This window comes from Scyliorhinus torazame, chromosome 2, assembly GCF_047496885.1.
Source record: "Scyliorhinus torazame isolate Kashiwa2021f chromosome 2, sScyTor2.1, whole genome shotgun sequence".
NCBI classification, from domain to species: Eukaryota; Metazoa; Chordata; class Chondrichthyes; order Carcharhiniformes; family Scyliorhinidae; genus Scyliorhinus; species Scyliorhinus torazame.
In genome coordinates this window covers 236819324-236834824 of record NC_092708.1, presented here as the reverse complement: position 1 = coordinate 236834824, position 15501 = coordinate 236819324, and the positions used below count along the sequence as shown (strand labels likewise).

At 43.8% G+C, this 15501-nt stretch overlaps 1 protein-coding gene across 16 annotated transcripts in view; it reads left to right on the top strand.

The window, feature by feature from the left end:
• The window catches only part of LOC140396543 (gephyrin), a 799798-nt gene that overhangs the window by 462760 nt on the left and 321537 nt on the right, over positions 1-15501 (top strand). For 9 of the 16 annotated variants that reach the window (XM_072485332.1, XM_072485277.1, XM_072485323.1 and 6 more), the window contains 2 exons: positions 93-248; positions 2087-2239. In XM_072485332.1, the coding sequence (XP_072341433.1) occupies positions 93-248; positions 2087-2239 (309 nt within the window). The remainder of the gene's footprint in view (positions 1-92; positions 249-2086; positions 2240-15501) is intronic. The other 7 variants (XM_072485374.1, XM_072485383.1, XM_072485401.1 and 4 more) reach the window with 2 other exon arrangements.

Here is a 15501-nt window from a genome sequence, read left to right as displayed (position 1 = left end):
CTGTCCACTGAATAGGGCTATTCATACATGTAGAATCAAACCTACCTATTTCATTGTTACCCATCAAATCATTTTTGCTTGTTTTTCTCTAGTTGCCTGTATTTTCCTGTCATAGTGCTGATAGTTGTGTTGTACATCAGAGCTTCCAACTTGTACACAATCCCGCTCCTGTCATGGCTAAAGGTGGTAAACCTGTCCCTGGTCTCATTGGTCATCACTCTCATACTGCCATCAGTGCAGGAGAGCCGGTAAGAGACGGCAAAGAGGCGTTAAAAGTAAACACCTGGCACTACCTTGTGCTACTGTGAGGAAATGAACCACTTGCACTGATTTTATTGTTTTAATTAGACTTTAGCCATTTAGGTTATCCTTTTCAACATGTTCATCCTGTTAAATGGTCATCAAATTATGCATCTTCATAATTGTGATTGTTTTTTCATTGTTCTCATTGACTTCATGTGACTCATTCACTAATTTCTTTCTCATTTGTCACTGAGCACTCGACATAAAAATGTCCTTGTACATAAAAGGTGCACTTTTTTCACTGCTTGACTAAATAATTAAATGCCTTCCCTTTAGGGCAACCTGCGGGATTAAATATTGAGTGCTAGTGATGTTAAGCTAGATTGAGGTAGATGGTAGAAAAACATAAATAGCCCAATGAGGAAATCCAGTGACTGCAAGCAATTTATAAGTGCAGCAGTGGTTGCTACAGACAGACTCTCTTAACATTAACGTTGTTTGAAGACGTGAGGCGCAATATTGCTTTCAAATTCTAATAGTTATAAATGTGTCAGTATACAAATTTAAAATTATTGTGGATATGTAAAGAAGTTCTGTTTTTATAAGAACTGCAGGAATGAATAGGATTTTGACCTATGTCAGAGCACACTTTGCACGGGGGCAGTTGTAGGTCTTCAGTTGCCTTTCATTTCTGTTTTAAAATTTCCTTTCAAGAATTTGGTTCACAATTATGAAGGAGACAAAAACCTGACTGGCTGGTTCTCAAAAAAACTGTCGTTTTTGTAGATGTGCAGCAAATTTGCTTTGAAAACTACAATATAACTCCATCAGAAGACAGTACACAAGGTGGCAGCACCCTCTTCCAAAAATTGGCTCGCCTTTTAAACTTAGTTCAGAGAAATAGAAATGTTAACAAAATAATGCTTAGACAATCTGGAAGAGATCGGAGGCTATTTTGCATTGTTGACTCTTGCTGATGATAAATCTAGTGAGTCCCCACTAATCGCAGTTTTCTTTTAATATCTATATCATTATTGCATTGATCGTCGTCACAGACATTTGTAAATTTTTCAAACAAACTTCTAATGGATACCTAATTTTAAAAAAACAATTAAAAATTACAATTTGCACTGTTTACTTTACCTTTTTAATTGATATAAAAGGTATTTAATCAGTGAAACCCAATTCAAAAAAATGGTGTACGCCACTCTACAAAATGCTTGGGAAACCATTCTTTGCAGAAGTGATCGCTGCTGCCATATTAGTGCAAGTGATCAATTTCCAGAAGTATAATTATGCAAATGAAATGTTTGGTACAATATATGATGTTTAATTAATACATTTCATGATTGATGTTAAGTGCAAAGTGATTGAGATTGATGTACATTTATGTTACAATGTTGCAGCGATAGAATGATAACATGTATTAAACCTGTTAGTGAGAATAAAAACTTAATCAATGTGTAATATAGTACTAGAATTTACCAGTATGATGGGTATTCATGTAGACGGGTTATAGGATTGTTACATAATGCATTGCTTAGAAATAAATGTTGCCTTTTAATGGCTTTTATTGCTTTAATTCTTGTCAACTTGTCAGTTTAAAAATTGGGCAACTTAGTTTGCGCGTAACAACAAGTATTGCATTTGAAAAAATAGAGAATGATGAATTAAGAGTTATCACAGTTATTATAGTTTTGGTTTAGTTTAGTTAAGTGAAATACCATCGGATTTAGGTTGTGCATCAAAAATAGATGAAAGCCAAGTTTCAGTTTTCTAGTGTATAAAATGTGAAGATGAATTGATCAGTAAGTGAATACTTGTTGTAATTTATTATCTTCAGCATTTGTTATACTTTCAGATCCCAGACTCGATCATTTCTCGTGGTGTTCAAGTTCTTCCACGGGACAATGCATCGCTGAGCACAACTCCGTCGGAGTCACCACGAGCTCAAGCTACATCACGCCTGTCCACAGCTTCTTGTCCCACACCAAAAGTAAGTCATTCCAAGCGCACCTTGTAGAGACTTTACATTTCCTTGTATAATTGAGGATTGATCAATTCATCCTTGAACAAAACAATTGTTGAGGATTGCTTCGAAAGCAGGAATACAATGCTTTGCAACTAAATTGAAATGAGTAATTTAATAGTAACTAAATCTGATTTTTCTGAATTCAGTACTCTCGTAAGGGAGCAGAAAGTCAACTGTATATGTTTTTAATTAAGGGAAGCTTAATGCTTGATACTTGAGAATGCTCATTACTTTTATAATAAATATCGGTAAGTCACCAGAAAGCAGCTCCGGTGGACAGCAGTGACAATCTTTTTTTTTAACTGATTTAATTTGCACTTAGCTGTATTTTTAATATTACCCAGTTCGATATACAAATTAATGACACAATGCTGGTAAATCAATTCTCCTGGATTCCACTAAATCAAGTTTTGAACTAATTATACAGAGTTCATTCCATCACAGGTGCTGTGTGCACAGGTATTGCAGTTAGTTATCTTGCATCTTGATAAAATTGCAGTATGCCAGGAAATAAATTACAGAAATAACTCCAAAACTCTAGCCTTGCTAGAGCTGATTAATAATCTGACTGAAGTATGTGACCTAGAACCCCATGGAGTTCAAATCTGCAGTATCTGGAATCATTAATGAGGAGATGAGGATAGGAAAATTAGCATGAAGCAATCGGGCCTGATGTTGCTCAATTCAAGTCTTGAGGGAGGAGTGTTTGCTGTGTTTGCCTATTTGAACTGTTTTCGTATCCTTTCTTGCTTTGGTTCTAAACTATATTCACTTCTTTGCAGTCAAGTATTCTGACTGGAGCCAAAGACCCATTTTGAAAGCAGAGATTTGGCATTTATTTCTGCTCTGTGTTTGACTAACATACCATTGTCTCTGAGGTCTTTGCCTCCGTTGTGAACTTTGGGGCTTTTTTGTTTGGACATTCAGTACAGATGCTGGAATCAAATTCATGTTCCATAAGGAAAGTTGTGACTTTTCAATGCTCAGCTCCTTGCTTTCTCGTATTACATGTTTCACTTTTGTGGGAGGGGGGGGATGTGTGACAGAAAAAAAATTAAGCACCATCTAAGAATAATTTATTCACTTAAACTGCATTGAGAATGTTGGTTCACAACTTTGAATGTAGATAAGAGATTCTTAGCAGGTTTTGGGTTACGCAATTGTTTTTTACTTGTCAAACCGCTCGGCACAAATGTTGCCTTTCTCCGTTCCCCCAATCCCTAATTCTACCTCTGTAGATCCAGAAGCTGATATTGATTACTTGAGGGAGGCTTGCACACATTTGTGAACTTCGTCAAGGATGATCACAATTAGCCATCTTTAGCTCTCTTGTATAAATGTGCACCACCGGAAAAAGTTGAGAGGCCCGATACCGTGTCATCGACTGTCCTTTTTAAAAAAGAATATATGTCACTGAAGTTGATTCAGTTGGCTGGATAATTGCCACAGAAATATCTAACTGCAAGTGAATTCTGTGCATGCACTCAAACTTATGACACAGATATGCAGAGTGAGACTTACAGTTGATTCATTGAGTCAATTTTCTAATTATTCATCCTTGGCAATAAAAATACCACCATATTCTCTTTTAGTTTCAGAAAATAACAATTTTGTTAGTTTTTATTTACATGTTTTGACTTTCAATTTGCTATCGTGTCAGTAACGAGCTACTCAGCTCACAAATCTAAGTTGAAACATCGCCTGATTCAATTGTGCCATTCTTGTATTTTTAGTTACAGTGAAGAAAGATTAATTCAGATGGCACAATTCTGCAGGCAGAATACACTAACATTAATCTGAACTCAGGAGCTCTCAGTAGCATTTTATTAAATGTGCCACCCTTCATCTAGTTACAAATAGAAACTGCGGTCATGATGCGAACCTGAAATGTCTTTCCTTGAACACAGTTGCAAGAGGAATTCAAACTCTCACATGTGACTCAATGTAACAGAAGAGCTTATGAAAAGTACTTATCTGCCTGGATAGTTCTTAAATAAGCGGCAATATTTGCGAGTTGCTATTCTTCAAAAATGTGGTACGGTTAATTCAATCATTAGATCATACTTGTGGAGAGGTTACTCTATAATTATAGTTACTGTTTCAACAAATCCCCATCAGTCACGTCATTGTATAAGTGTTGAAGCCAATGATGCGGATTGTACATTCGGTTTTATTGCAGCTCTGAGGTAAAGTTGCTGGTATAAACATTACTTATGGTAAAGCTGCCATGGTGTGATCCTTCTAAACAGTTCGGGAGGAACTGACTCAAATATTGAAGCAGCTTGCAACTGACATTGCCAATGCCTCGAGCTTATTTGTTCCTCTTTTGCTTCATGATCTCTTTCTTTGCACATAATCAGATCTAGTGGAGTGAACTGGTCTTCTGTGAACGAAGCTTAAACTGGACCAAATAAAAGCAAAGTGCTAAAAATACTCAGCAGCTCTGGTAGAGAGAGAGACAGAGGGTCTCTTTCCCTCGCCCTCCGCCCCCCCCCCCATGTTTTCAGCGGGGGGGTCACATCAAATATGTGGAGCTGCTAGCTCACCATCTTCTTGTCTACTCCTGACCCGTTCCCCACAATATAGGGGGGGGGGGTTGGTAAGGTGCTCATTAGGCCACTCGCCCTTAGGCCTACTGAGACCCTTAACTGCCCAACTCAGTGGCAGTTAAGGGTCTCAGTCAGTTTACACTGCCGTAAAATGCTGAGCAGTGGCAGGCGGGCCATCGCTCTACTTCATTGGGGAGACAAGGTGGCACAGTGATTAGCACTGATGCCTCACAGCGCCAGGGACCCAGGTTCAATTCCGGCCTTGGGTAACTGTCTGTGTGGAGTTTGCATGTTCTCCCCGTGTCTGTGTGGGTTACCTCTGGGTGCTCCGGTTTCCTCCCAAAGGTGTGCAAGTTAGGTGGATTGACCATGCTAAATTGCCCTTTAGTGTCCAAAAGGTTGGGTGAGAATTGGGTGGGGGATATGGGCCTAGATAGGGTGCTCTTTCAGAGGGTCGGTGCAAACATGATGGGCTGAATGGCCTCCTTCTCCACTGTTGGGATTCTATGATTCATGGAGATGCTTATTGTCCCAGAACTCCCAAATACTGAGCTCCAGCGTTGTTGAGGTGCTAGAGCTGCCTGCCAATCAGATTGGCTGACATCTCTGGAAGGTTGAACTTCCTGCCCACTGAAGTGTAGACGTCTGACCCTCAGCTTGTTATGCTACCCTCATTCTGTTATCCCTACGGGACAGGCTTTTTCAAAGTTGGTCTGTTCAGGACCAGCTTTCCTTCTGAGGGTGGGGAGGGGGCTGCACAAGCAGTACACAGATGTACACATACCCCCTAAAATCCAGCTCATAGTTAACATTTCAGGTCGATGACCCTTCATCAGAACTGCCAATTCCGACAAAGGGTGATCAGCCCAAAATGTTAACACTCTCTCCCCCCACAAATGTTACCAGACCTGTTGGATATTTCCAGCATTTTGTGTTTTTATTTCATATTTACAACATCCATAGCACTTTGCTCTACTAAACTGGGTCAGATGATAATTGCAAATCCCAAAGAGAGCAGCATAACTACTCGCTCATTAGAGGACTCTAATTTGATTGTTTTCCAGAGTTTCCAGAGACAAATATGTGTTGCAAACATCCTAATTAATGCATTTTTTAGGACAAGGTTTTATCTCAAAGATGGTTTTAAATCTAAATTGTGGTTATTTTAAAATTGTGAATTGCAGGGCCTCAAACTCACTGCCATAATTGTGTCTCAATTGGCCAGAATGCACATGTTTTACAGTTCAGGATGCACAAGTTTTACAGTTCAGGATGCACTTCACGGGCGAAATTCTCCCCCAACGGCGCGATGTCCGCCGACTGGTGCCCAAAACGGCGCCAATCAGACGGGCATTGCGCCGGCCCAAAGGTGTGGAATGCTCCGCATCTTTGGGGGCCGAGCCCCAACATTGAGGGGCTAGGCCGGCGCCGGAGGGATTTCCGCCCCGCCAGCTGGCGGAAATGGCGTTTATTGCCTCGCCAGCTGGCGCGGATATGCGGCGCATGCGTGGGAGCGTCAGCGGCCGCTGACAGTTTCCCGACGCATGCGCGGGAGCGTCAGCGGCCGCTGAAAGTTTCCCGCGCATGCGCAGTGGGGAGAGTCTCTTCCGCCTCCACCATGGTGGAGGCCGTGGCGGAGGCGGAAGGGAAAGAGTGCCCCCACGGCACAGGCCCGCCCGCGGATCGGTGGGCCCCGATCGCGGGCCAGGCCACCGTGGGGGCACCCCCCGGGGTCAGATCGCCCCGCACCCCCCCCCCCCCAGGACCCCGGAGCCCGCCCACGCCGCCAGGTCCCGCCGGTAAATACCAGGTTTAATTTACGCCGGCGGGACAGGCAATTTCTGGGCGGGACTTCGGCCCATCCGGGCTGGAGATTTGAGCGGGGGGTCCCGCCAACCGGCGCGGCCCAATTCCCGCCCCCGCCCAATCTCCGGTACCGGAGACTTCGGCGGTGGCGGGGGCGGGATTCACGGCGGCCAGCGGCCATTCTCCGACCCGGCAGGGGGTCGGAGAATGTCGCCCCACATTCTGTACAGGAGTGGAGATTGGTTTCTGAGCAGTGGTGGTCCAAGACATCGGCCAGAAATTTACCCTCCCTCACCAGCAGGCTTTTAAGTGAGGTGGGGAGTGAAATGGAAGAGACAGGGTGTCCTCCGTATTATTGCCTGCCTGACCTCATAGTGATTTCATGCTGGAGTGGGCAAGACCTTAGACAGCAAGCCTGCCCTTTCCCCAATTACCTCCATTTCTTGCCCAGCCTCAATTGTTAGAATCATAGAATTTATAGTGCAGAAGGAGGCATTCGATCCATCGAGTCTGCACCGGCCCTTGGACAGAGCACCCTAACCAAGCCCACACCTCCACCCTATTCCCGTAACCCAGGAACCCCACCCCATCCTTTGGACATTAAGGTCAATTTGCATGGCCAATCCACCTAACCTGCACATCTTTGGACTGTGTGAAGAAACCTTGGCACCCGGAGGAAACTCATGCAGACACGGGGCGAACGTGCAGGCTCCACACAGGCAGTGACCCAAGCCGGGAATCGAACCTGGGATGCTGAAGCTGTGAAGCAACTGTGCTAACCACTATGCTACTGAGGTTAGGAGGAACTTCTTCACCCAAAGGGTTGTGAATCTATGGAATTCCTTGCCCAGTGAAACAGTAGAGGCTCCTTCATTAAATGTTTTTAAGATAAAGAGAGATAGTTTTTTGAAGAATAAAGGGATTAAGGGTTATGGTGTTCGGGCCGGAAAGTGGAGCTGAGTCCACAAAACATCAGCCATGATCTCATTGAATGGCGGAGCAGGCTCGAGGGGCCAGATTGCCTACTCCTGCTCCTAGATCTTATGTTCTTATGCTACCGAGCTGCCCTCTGGCTCGTGCTAGGATAGAACCTCCTTGGGGGAGGCCTGAAAACGAACAGGTACATCTTGGGTGGGAAGGGGCGAGGGGGCACCTCCATCAGTAGTCCTTTTCTGAAGTTGATTTCCTCCAGACCACCCTCTCCCACCAATCCCAAGGCCCCTGTTGTGAAACAGAAGAGGGAGAGGGAGGAGGAGGTAGAGACAGAGGACAATGGGAGACTGGAAGAGAGAGCAAGTAGAGGAAAGAATGGACCAGCAAAGAGAGAGACAGAACAAAGAGAACAGATATTCTAATATTCTAGCTTCTCAGGTAAAGCTACGTGCGTACTTTAATAGAGCAAGAGTTCAAGCTGTGTTGGCATAATGTACCATAGAAATGAAGGATACAAGTCCACACATCTGGAATTATGCTTCAAGTGTTATGTAATGTCAACCATACCATCTGTGGAGGTGCCGAGAGGATGGGAGAATGGAGTTTTGCACAGGTTAACAATCATCTAAAATTGTCCTGCAGTTTCCAGGACGAGAAAGTCATAAGAGTCATAAAAGGATGTTTTGTTTTTTTTGTTGTTTTCTTTTTATTGGTTTTAGTAAAACTAGAGATGGGAGAGACATCTGTTTCATTAGCAGTCAGGGTTCGCCCAATTGGGCAATAAAGAATATTTTGGCTTTCCAATATTTTGGTGCACCATGCTACAGATGGGATGTGTTGGGCCAACATCTTAGACCATAATGGTAGGTCAGGAACATTCACTTCGAGTTAGCGACTCCCAAGTGAATAGACTCGGCAGAGGCATAGAGAATGCCCACACAACTGTTCAGTCCAGGAGATGAATGCCACTGAGAAGGAAAAATAACATTTATCGCAGTCTTTTTTTAAAATCTAAATAAAGTGGTTTTTTTCTCTGAGTGTAATTTCCCATGTAAAAATGAGCTTTAAAGTCAAGCCAAGTAATTAGTTGTTTTCCTTTCATTTGAAATGAGCTGTAGATTATTTTTCATTGAACTGAATAAAAAGGTCTTGTAATTGAGTGAAAAGATGCACGCTATTTCTGGCACGTTATAATGAATCATTAAGTATTCTGGAAATTACAGACAATGTGAAAAATAAATCCTAAAATAAGTGTGCTATTTTGACGCCACTGCCAAGGTTTTTTTGATTGTAATATGAAAATCGCACACTGAGTCAGTATTGGCAGGTGAGTGCTGTGTGGATAGCTGACAACCTAAAAATAAATGTATCAACTCAGAGGCGGCATGGTGGCACAGTGGTTAGCACTGCTGCCTCACAGCACTATGACCTGGGTTCAATCCTGGCCTTGGGTAACTGTGTGGAGTTTTCACATTCTCCCCATGTCTGCGTGGGTTTCCTCCGAGTGATCCGGTTTCCTCCAATAGTCCAAAAATGTGCAGGTTAGGTGGATTGGCCATGCTAAATTGCCCCTGAGTGTTCAAAGGTTAGGTTAGGTGGGATAACAGGAATTGGGTGGGGACAGGTAGGAGGGTCAGTGCAGACTCGATGGGCCGAATTGCCTCCTTCTGCATTGTATGGATTCTGTGGTCCAAAGAGTTATTCGAGATATGTGCTGCTGAAAACTCATCCAAGTTTACAGTGGTGGTTGCCATCTCACCCCAAAAAGGATATCATTGTCTTTAGGATAATATAAAGTAAAACAATTATAGACATTAGGGGATGGGATTCTCCCCTACCCGGCGGGCCGGGGGGGTTCCGGCATAATGGAGTGGCGGGAACCACTCCGGCGTTGGGCCGCACCTTTAGGGGCCAAGCCCTCACCTTGAGGGGCTAGGCCCACGCCAGAGTGGTTTCCGCTCCACCGGCTGGCGGGAAAGGCCTTTGGCGCCACGCCAGCTGGCGCCGAAAGGACTTCGCCGGGCGACGCATGCGCGAGGGCGTCAGCGGCTGCTGATGTCGTCCCCGCACATGCACAGGGGAGGCGGTCTCTTCCGCCTCCGCCATGGTGAAGACCATGGCGAAGGCGGAAGAAAAAGTGTGCCCCCACCGCACAGGCACGTCCGCCGATCGGTGGGCCCCGATCGCGGGCCAGGCCACCGTGGGGGCACCCCCCCGGGGCCAGATCACCCCACGCCCCCCCCAGGACCCCGGTGCCCGCCCGCGCCACCTTGTCCCGCCGTTCACAAGGTGGTTTAATCCACGCCGGCTGGAGAGGGTTGACAGCGGCGGGACTTCGGCCCATCGCGGGCCGGAGAATCGCCGGGGGTGGGCCCGCCGACCGGCGCGATTCCCGCCGACCGGCGCAGCGCGATTCCCGCCCCCGCCAAATCTCTGGTGGCGGAGAATTCGGGACACGGCGGGGGCGGGATTCACACCAGCCCCCGGCGATTCTCTGACGCAGTGGGGGGGTCGGAGAATCGCGCCCCAGGAATTGGAATTATGAGGGAAGGTTCTGTATTAAACAGAAACTTTGATGTATCATTATTGAGGTTATAAAATGAGTTCAAAAAAATTGATTCAGGCAAGCTGTTATCGCCAAAGATACAAAAACCAGGGAAGACGAGCTAAAAAGATTAAGATGTGAAATTGGACATAAACCTTCCCCCACCCCCAGATCTTGGGAGTCTAATTGAAACAGAGTAAATGCGGAGTGAATGGAGAATGATGAAGACAGCAAGATGAATGTGCAACTGCACTCACTGTTCCTGACCTAATTAGTATATTAAAGTGCTTTCTGGACTGAGTCTAGGAGCATGGCACTATGTCCCTGCTGCTGAACTCCTGGACCACTTCCAGGGACAGGTTGGAAAGAGATCAGAGAAAGTGACTTCTGAAGGGGCGAGAGTGTAGCAGTTGGTGTTTCTTTTCAATGCATTTCTGTTTTGGGGCTACAATTGTGAATTTACATTGGTAAATAAGGAGAGGTAAAGTTGACTCAAGGTGTTCCAGATACCATTGTATTGGTAGAATTTTTATCAGAGACTACAGACTGACAGCCGTGATTGAATAAAGCAGTAATAGATCTGACAGATGGGCTTGAATAAGGAATGAAACATTCCCACATCAGCTAGAGTTACCTCGCTTATTTCAGTTCCGCAGAGGGAAAGGTCAAAAAAAGAAAATCAGCAATTGGACTTGAAAAATGCTGATAATAAATTAGCTAACCTATGAGATCAAACCAAGCATATGCATTACAGAGCCCATTTTGTTGCTGCATTCTGAACGGTGTTGTTTTCTCTGTGCTTGGCAAATATGAGGCAATGGTGACAGCAGATAAAATTTCCCATTCAGTCATAAATAAGCAATATGCATATCTTGGGGCTTTTGACCTGATGATGCAACTTTCCAACCTTTGCAACTGAACATAGAACATACAGTGCAGAAGGAGATCATTCGGCCCATCGAGTCTGCACCGACCTACTTAAGCTCTCGCTTCCACCCTATCCCAGTAACCCCTCCTACCCTTTTTGGACATTAAGGACAATTTAGCATGGCCAGTCCACCTAACCTGCACATCTTTGGACTGTGGGAGGAAACTGGAGCACCCGGAGGAAACCCACACAGACACGGGGCGAACGTGCAGACTCCGCACAGACAGTGACCCAGCGGGGAATCAAATCTGGGACCCTGGAGCTGTGAAGCCACAGTGTTAGCCACTGTGCTACCATGCTGCCCAATAGATTCCAGAGCCCCAAAAGGTCAGGTGACCACACAGCAAAGCGGTGTTTAAAATACAGCAAACCTCATTCGGAGGAACCCGTTTAAAACCGTTGAAACATTGATGGAACAGGCAGCGGAGAAGGACTCACGTGTGGAAATGAGGTCCAAAAGAGTGGATGTGTAAGAGAGGTAGAGGAAGAATGATTATTCTTTCCTTTAAATGAAAAACTAACTCAAAATTCGAAGCTCTTCAGCCAAAGCTACCAAAAACAAATCTTAAAAATCCAAAGAAAGCATATCCTCACCCTCTCCATTCATGTCTAATCAGCAGACTTCCACAAAGGACAAAGGCTCAACCAACCTTGTAAAATTTAGCCAAAGGTATTTTTCACTTCCACATGTTTCTAAACTGTAGGCATCAAAAATTCCTCCAGTACTTGCAAGGGCATGAAGCACTTTAACAACAATTTATATTTATATAGCATCTTTAAAGCAATAACATAGCACTTCACAGGAATATTATAAAACAAAATAAGAACCGAGCCACATAAGGAGATATTAGGTCAGGTGACCAAACGTTTGGTCGCAGAAATGGGTTTAAGGAGTTAAAGGAGAAATGCATGGTGGAGAGGTGAAGGGAGGGAATTCCAGAGCTTGGGGTCGAGGCAACTAAAGGCATGACCAACAACGGTGGTGCGGTTAAAATCGGGGAGGTCAGGATTAGTTAAGAGCTGAAATCTTAGAGGGTTATGCAGTTGGAGCAGAGTACAAAGATTGAGAGGGGTGAGGTCACAGAAGGATTTGAAAACAAGGTTGAGAATTTTAAAATCATTACATATTCATTTACAGGATGTGGGCGTTGCTGTTAAGCCAGCATTTATTACCCACTCATAATTATCCTTGAGATGGTGGTGGTGAGCTGCCTTCTTGAACTGTGAAGTGTAGGTACACCCACAGTGCTGTTAGGGCAGGAGTTCCAGGATTTTGACCCAGCAACAGTGAAGGAACAGCAATATGTTTCCAAGTCAGAATGATGAGTGACTTGGAGGGGAACCTCCAGGTGGCTCTGTCCCCATGTGTCTGCTGCTCTTGACCTTCTAGGTAGTAGTGGTCGTGGGTTTAGAAGGAACCTTGGTGAGTTCCTGCAGTGCATCTTGTAGATGATACACACGGCTGCCACTGTTCATTGGTGGTGGAAGGATTGAATGTTTGTAGAAGGGGTAGCAATCAAGTGAGCTGCTTTGTCTTGGATGGTGTCAAAGTGTTGTTGGAGTTGCACTCATCCAGGCAAGCAGAGTTTATTCCATCACATTCCTGACTTGTTCCCTGTAGATAGTGGACAGGATTTGGGAAGTCAGGAGGTGAGTTACTCGCCACAGGACTCCTGGACTTGCTCAGGTAGCCACAGTGTTTATATGGCTAGTATAGTTCAGTTTCCGGTCAATAGATACTGAAAGTGATGGTGATGCCATTGAATATCATGAGGCAATGGTTCAATTTTCCCTTGTTGGGGATAGTCATTGCCTGGCACTACTCCAACAAGAGCCACTGGAGGTCAACAAGCACAGGGATGAACCAGAAGGTGCGAGTTAGGACACACGCAGCAATGTTTTAGCCGACGTCAAGTTTATGAAGGGCCTGAGGCCAGCCAGCAGTGCATTGGAATAATAAGTCTAGAGGCAACAAATGTTTCAGCTGAGCTGAGGCAGGGGCAATGTTGCAGAGCCAGTAGCAGGATCTGTAGCTTCTGTGTTGACAGATTAGGAAGACTTTATTTCACATTTAAAGGTATTTTCACTGCTTTTTTAAAATCTTGCACTTATGTCTCGACTAAAAATCAAACCTCTAGCTTCAGGCAGTGTTTCTGTAAAACCAGTTCTTGGATTTGTGGAGAAGCAACCCTCCCTGCAGGGATTTTTCCTTCCTTCCTCTAAAGAAATATTGTGGGTCACTTTGGAAGATTGGCTCACAATTACAATTATCTGTCATATCCATCTGTGGTGCATGTTGTCAGTCAGAGAGCAGCAAACCTTCCAGAGAATGAGGGGATGGGAAAGGTTGTATGCATATGTATATGTTGCTGTCATGCAAAGTTTTAACAATTTCAGCACCAAATTGATTTCAGCCATTTTGACAACATTAGGCCGCAGTGGCCTAATCCATATTTCAGGGAATTTTCATGAATTTTATTTTGCATTTGAACCTTGTGCTTCATTTGAAACTTCCAGCGCAACATAAGTAGCACATCATAATATGCACTGCACAAAACATTTAACAAAGTTGTTAACACCCTCAACTATTAAAAATGTAATTGTTTTAGCACGATGTTGCAAATAATTAAAAGTGTTCACATAATTTCTAAGTCTTAGAGCGACTTTCCAAACGGCAAGTTTATTGATGAATTGGTTATGCTGCTGGATAAAGTGGATTGCTATTGCTTTCAACATATGATTGCAGCCCCATTTGGCCATTCCCTTGAGGTTTCTTTTGATTATTGGAAGTTTCACACTGCAATGGTGATCCTTTGGAGGATTTGAACTTCAGTTTAGCAGCAAGCAAAGGAAGGAAAAATAATTCACAACAGGGCGCAACCATCATGAAGCAAATGGACTCAGTTAAGCACTTGGAGGCATACAATCATATATCAGGAGAAATACACAATTATGTTCAACACTTTGTTGCTCAATTCTTGTTGACCAGGACTTTTGTAACAGGCTGCGTTTGTTGCCAATGCCGCACATGTGCAGTTTTAATGTTTGACCCCAGGTGTGATGTCATTGGATCGCTACGCATAAGCAGATCAGGGTGTACGCACAGCCTGGTATTAGCAGCCATCTTACACATCCACCTTGCATTGGCAGGAGATACAGTGTTCACAATGTCCTCTGATTTCATTAGGACACTGAATCAGGGGGAAAATGCAGTTTTGTCTTGTGTACAACTCATTACAGGATGAATACTTCAGAAGTAGGCACTTTAACTATTCTCCCATTCCACTGAGTCAAAACTCTTAGAGCATAATCTGTGGTGTAAGTATAGGTCTCTGTGCCTGTTTTTATTGACAGAGCAAATATATAAAGTTATTTTGAAAGAATAGAACTGAAATAGTTGGAAGAACTGAAGCAACAAGTCATGTTTTGCTGATGACACAATTATTGACACTGGATATATTCATTTACATTTATAGCATTGTCACAAAATATTCAAGCAAAAAATGAAACTTCAATTAGAATCTTAAAAACATATAATTGTTGGGGCAGTGTTGCCATTAAATGTTTAATTTGATCTCGGCCATAGAATTTGTGAGCTTGAAGAGCAAAGTGCTGGAGGAAAAGGGTTTGACAAAGTGTCTAAATGATCACTGTAATCAACTGTTCATTATTACCAATCCCCAAAGTGGGCAACGCTGCTTTACAGTCACCTGCTCTTCAAAACAAATCATTACGTTGGCCTGGCCACATCTGTGAAGAGAGAAAAAGAGTTACTGTTTCAAGTTGAAAACTCAAGTTTTGAAGACTCGAAATGTGGCCTCTTCTTCTCTCGCCACAGGTACTGCCAGACCTCCTGAGTGTTTTCTGTACTTTTTGATTTACTTCACATTTCCAGCGTCTACAGTATTTTATTTTTAAAATCATTAAGTAGCTTCTCCACTCAGCCACTCTTAATATCTGCGTTTGTAGTGTAATTTTTTTTAAATGTTGCATTCATTCACTCCTGAACTGGCTTGCTGAACAAAATGTGGCTCAAAGCTTACAGCACTTCAAACAGCTGGTAAGCGAATGTATCAAAAATATGATCCTTGGGAGTGGCTGATATTGAGAAGAGAACCTGAATAGCCGATGAATTATTGGGGAATTTTGTGCAGAACTGCTCAGCTGTTTGTGAATGCTCCACACGGACAGTGACCCAGAGCCGGGATCGAACCTGGGACAGCGGTATTCCAAATGATTCATCGTATTCAGAAGAGAGTGAAAATTGAAGGAGTAAAGAAAATAAACTTGCATCTGTCAGGCATATTGAATAATAACTTAAGATAAACTTATCTCTTTCAAAGAAGTACAAAATTCTTAAATTTTAAAAAACTTGGCTCACCAGTTAATATGTTAGAAGATGGATATTTACTGAGGGTATGCTTCACTGTTAGAAATCCTGGGAGGAGGGGGGGCGCAGCACAGT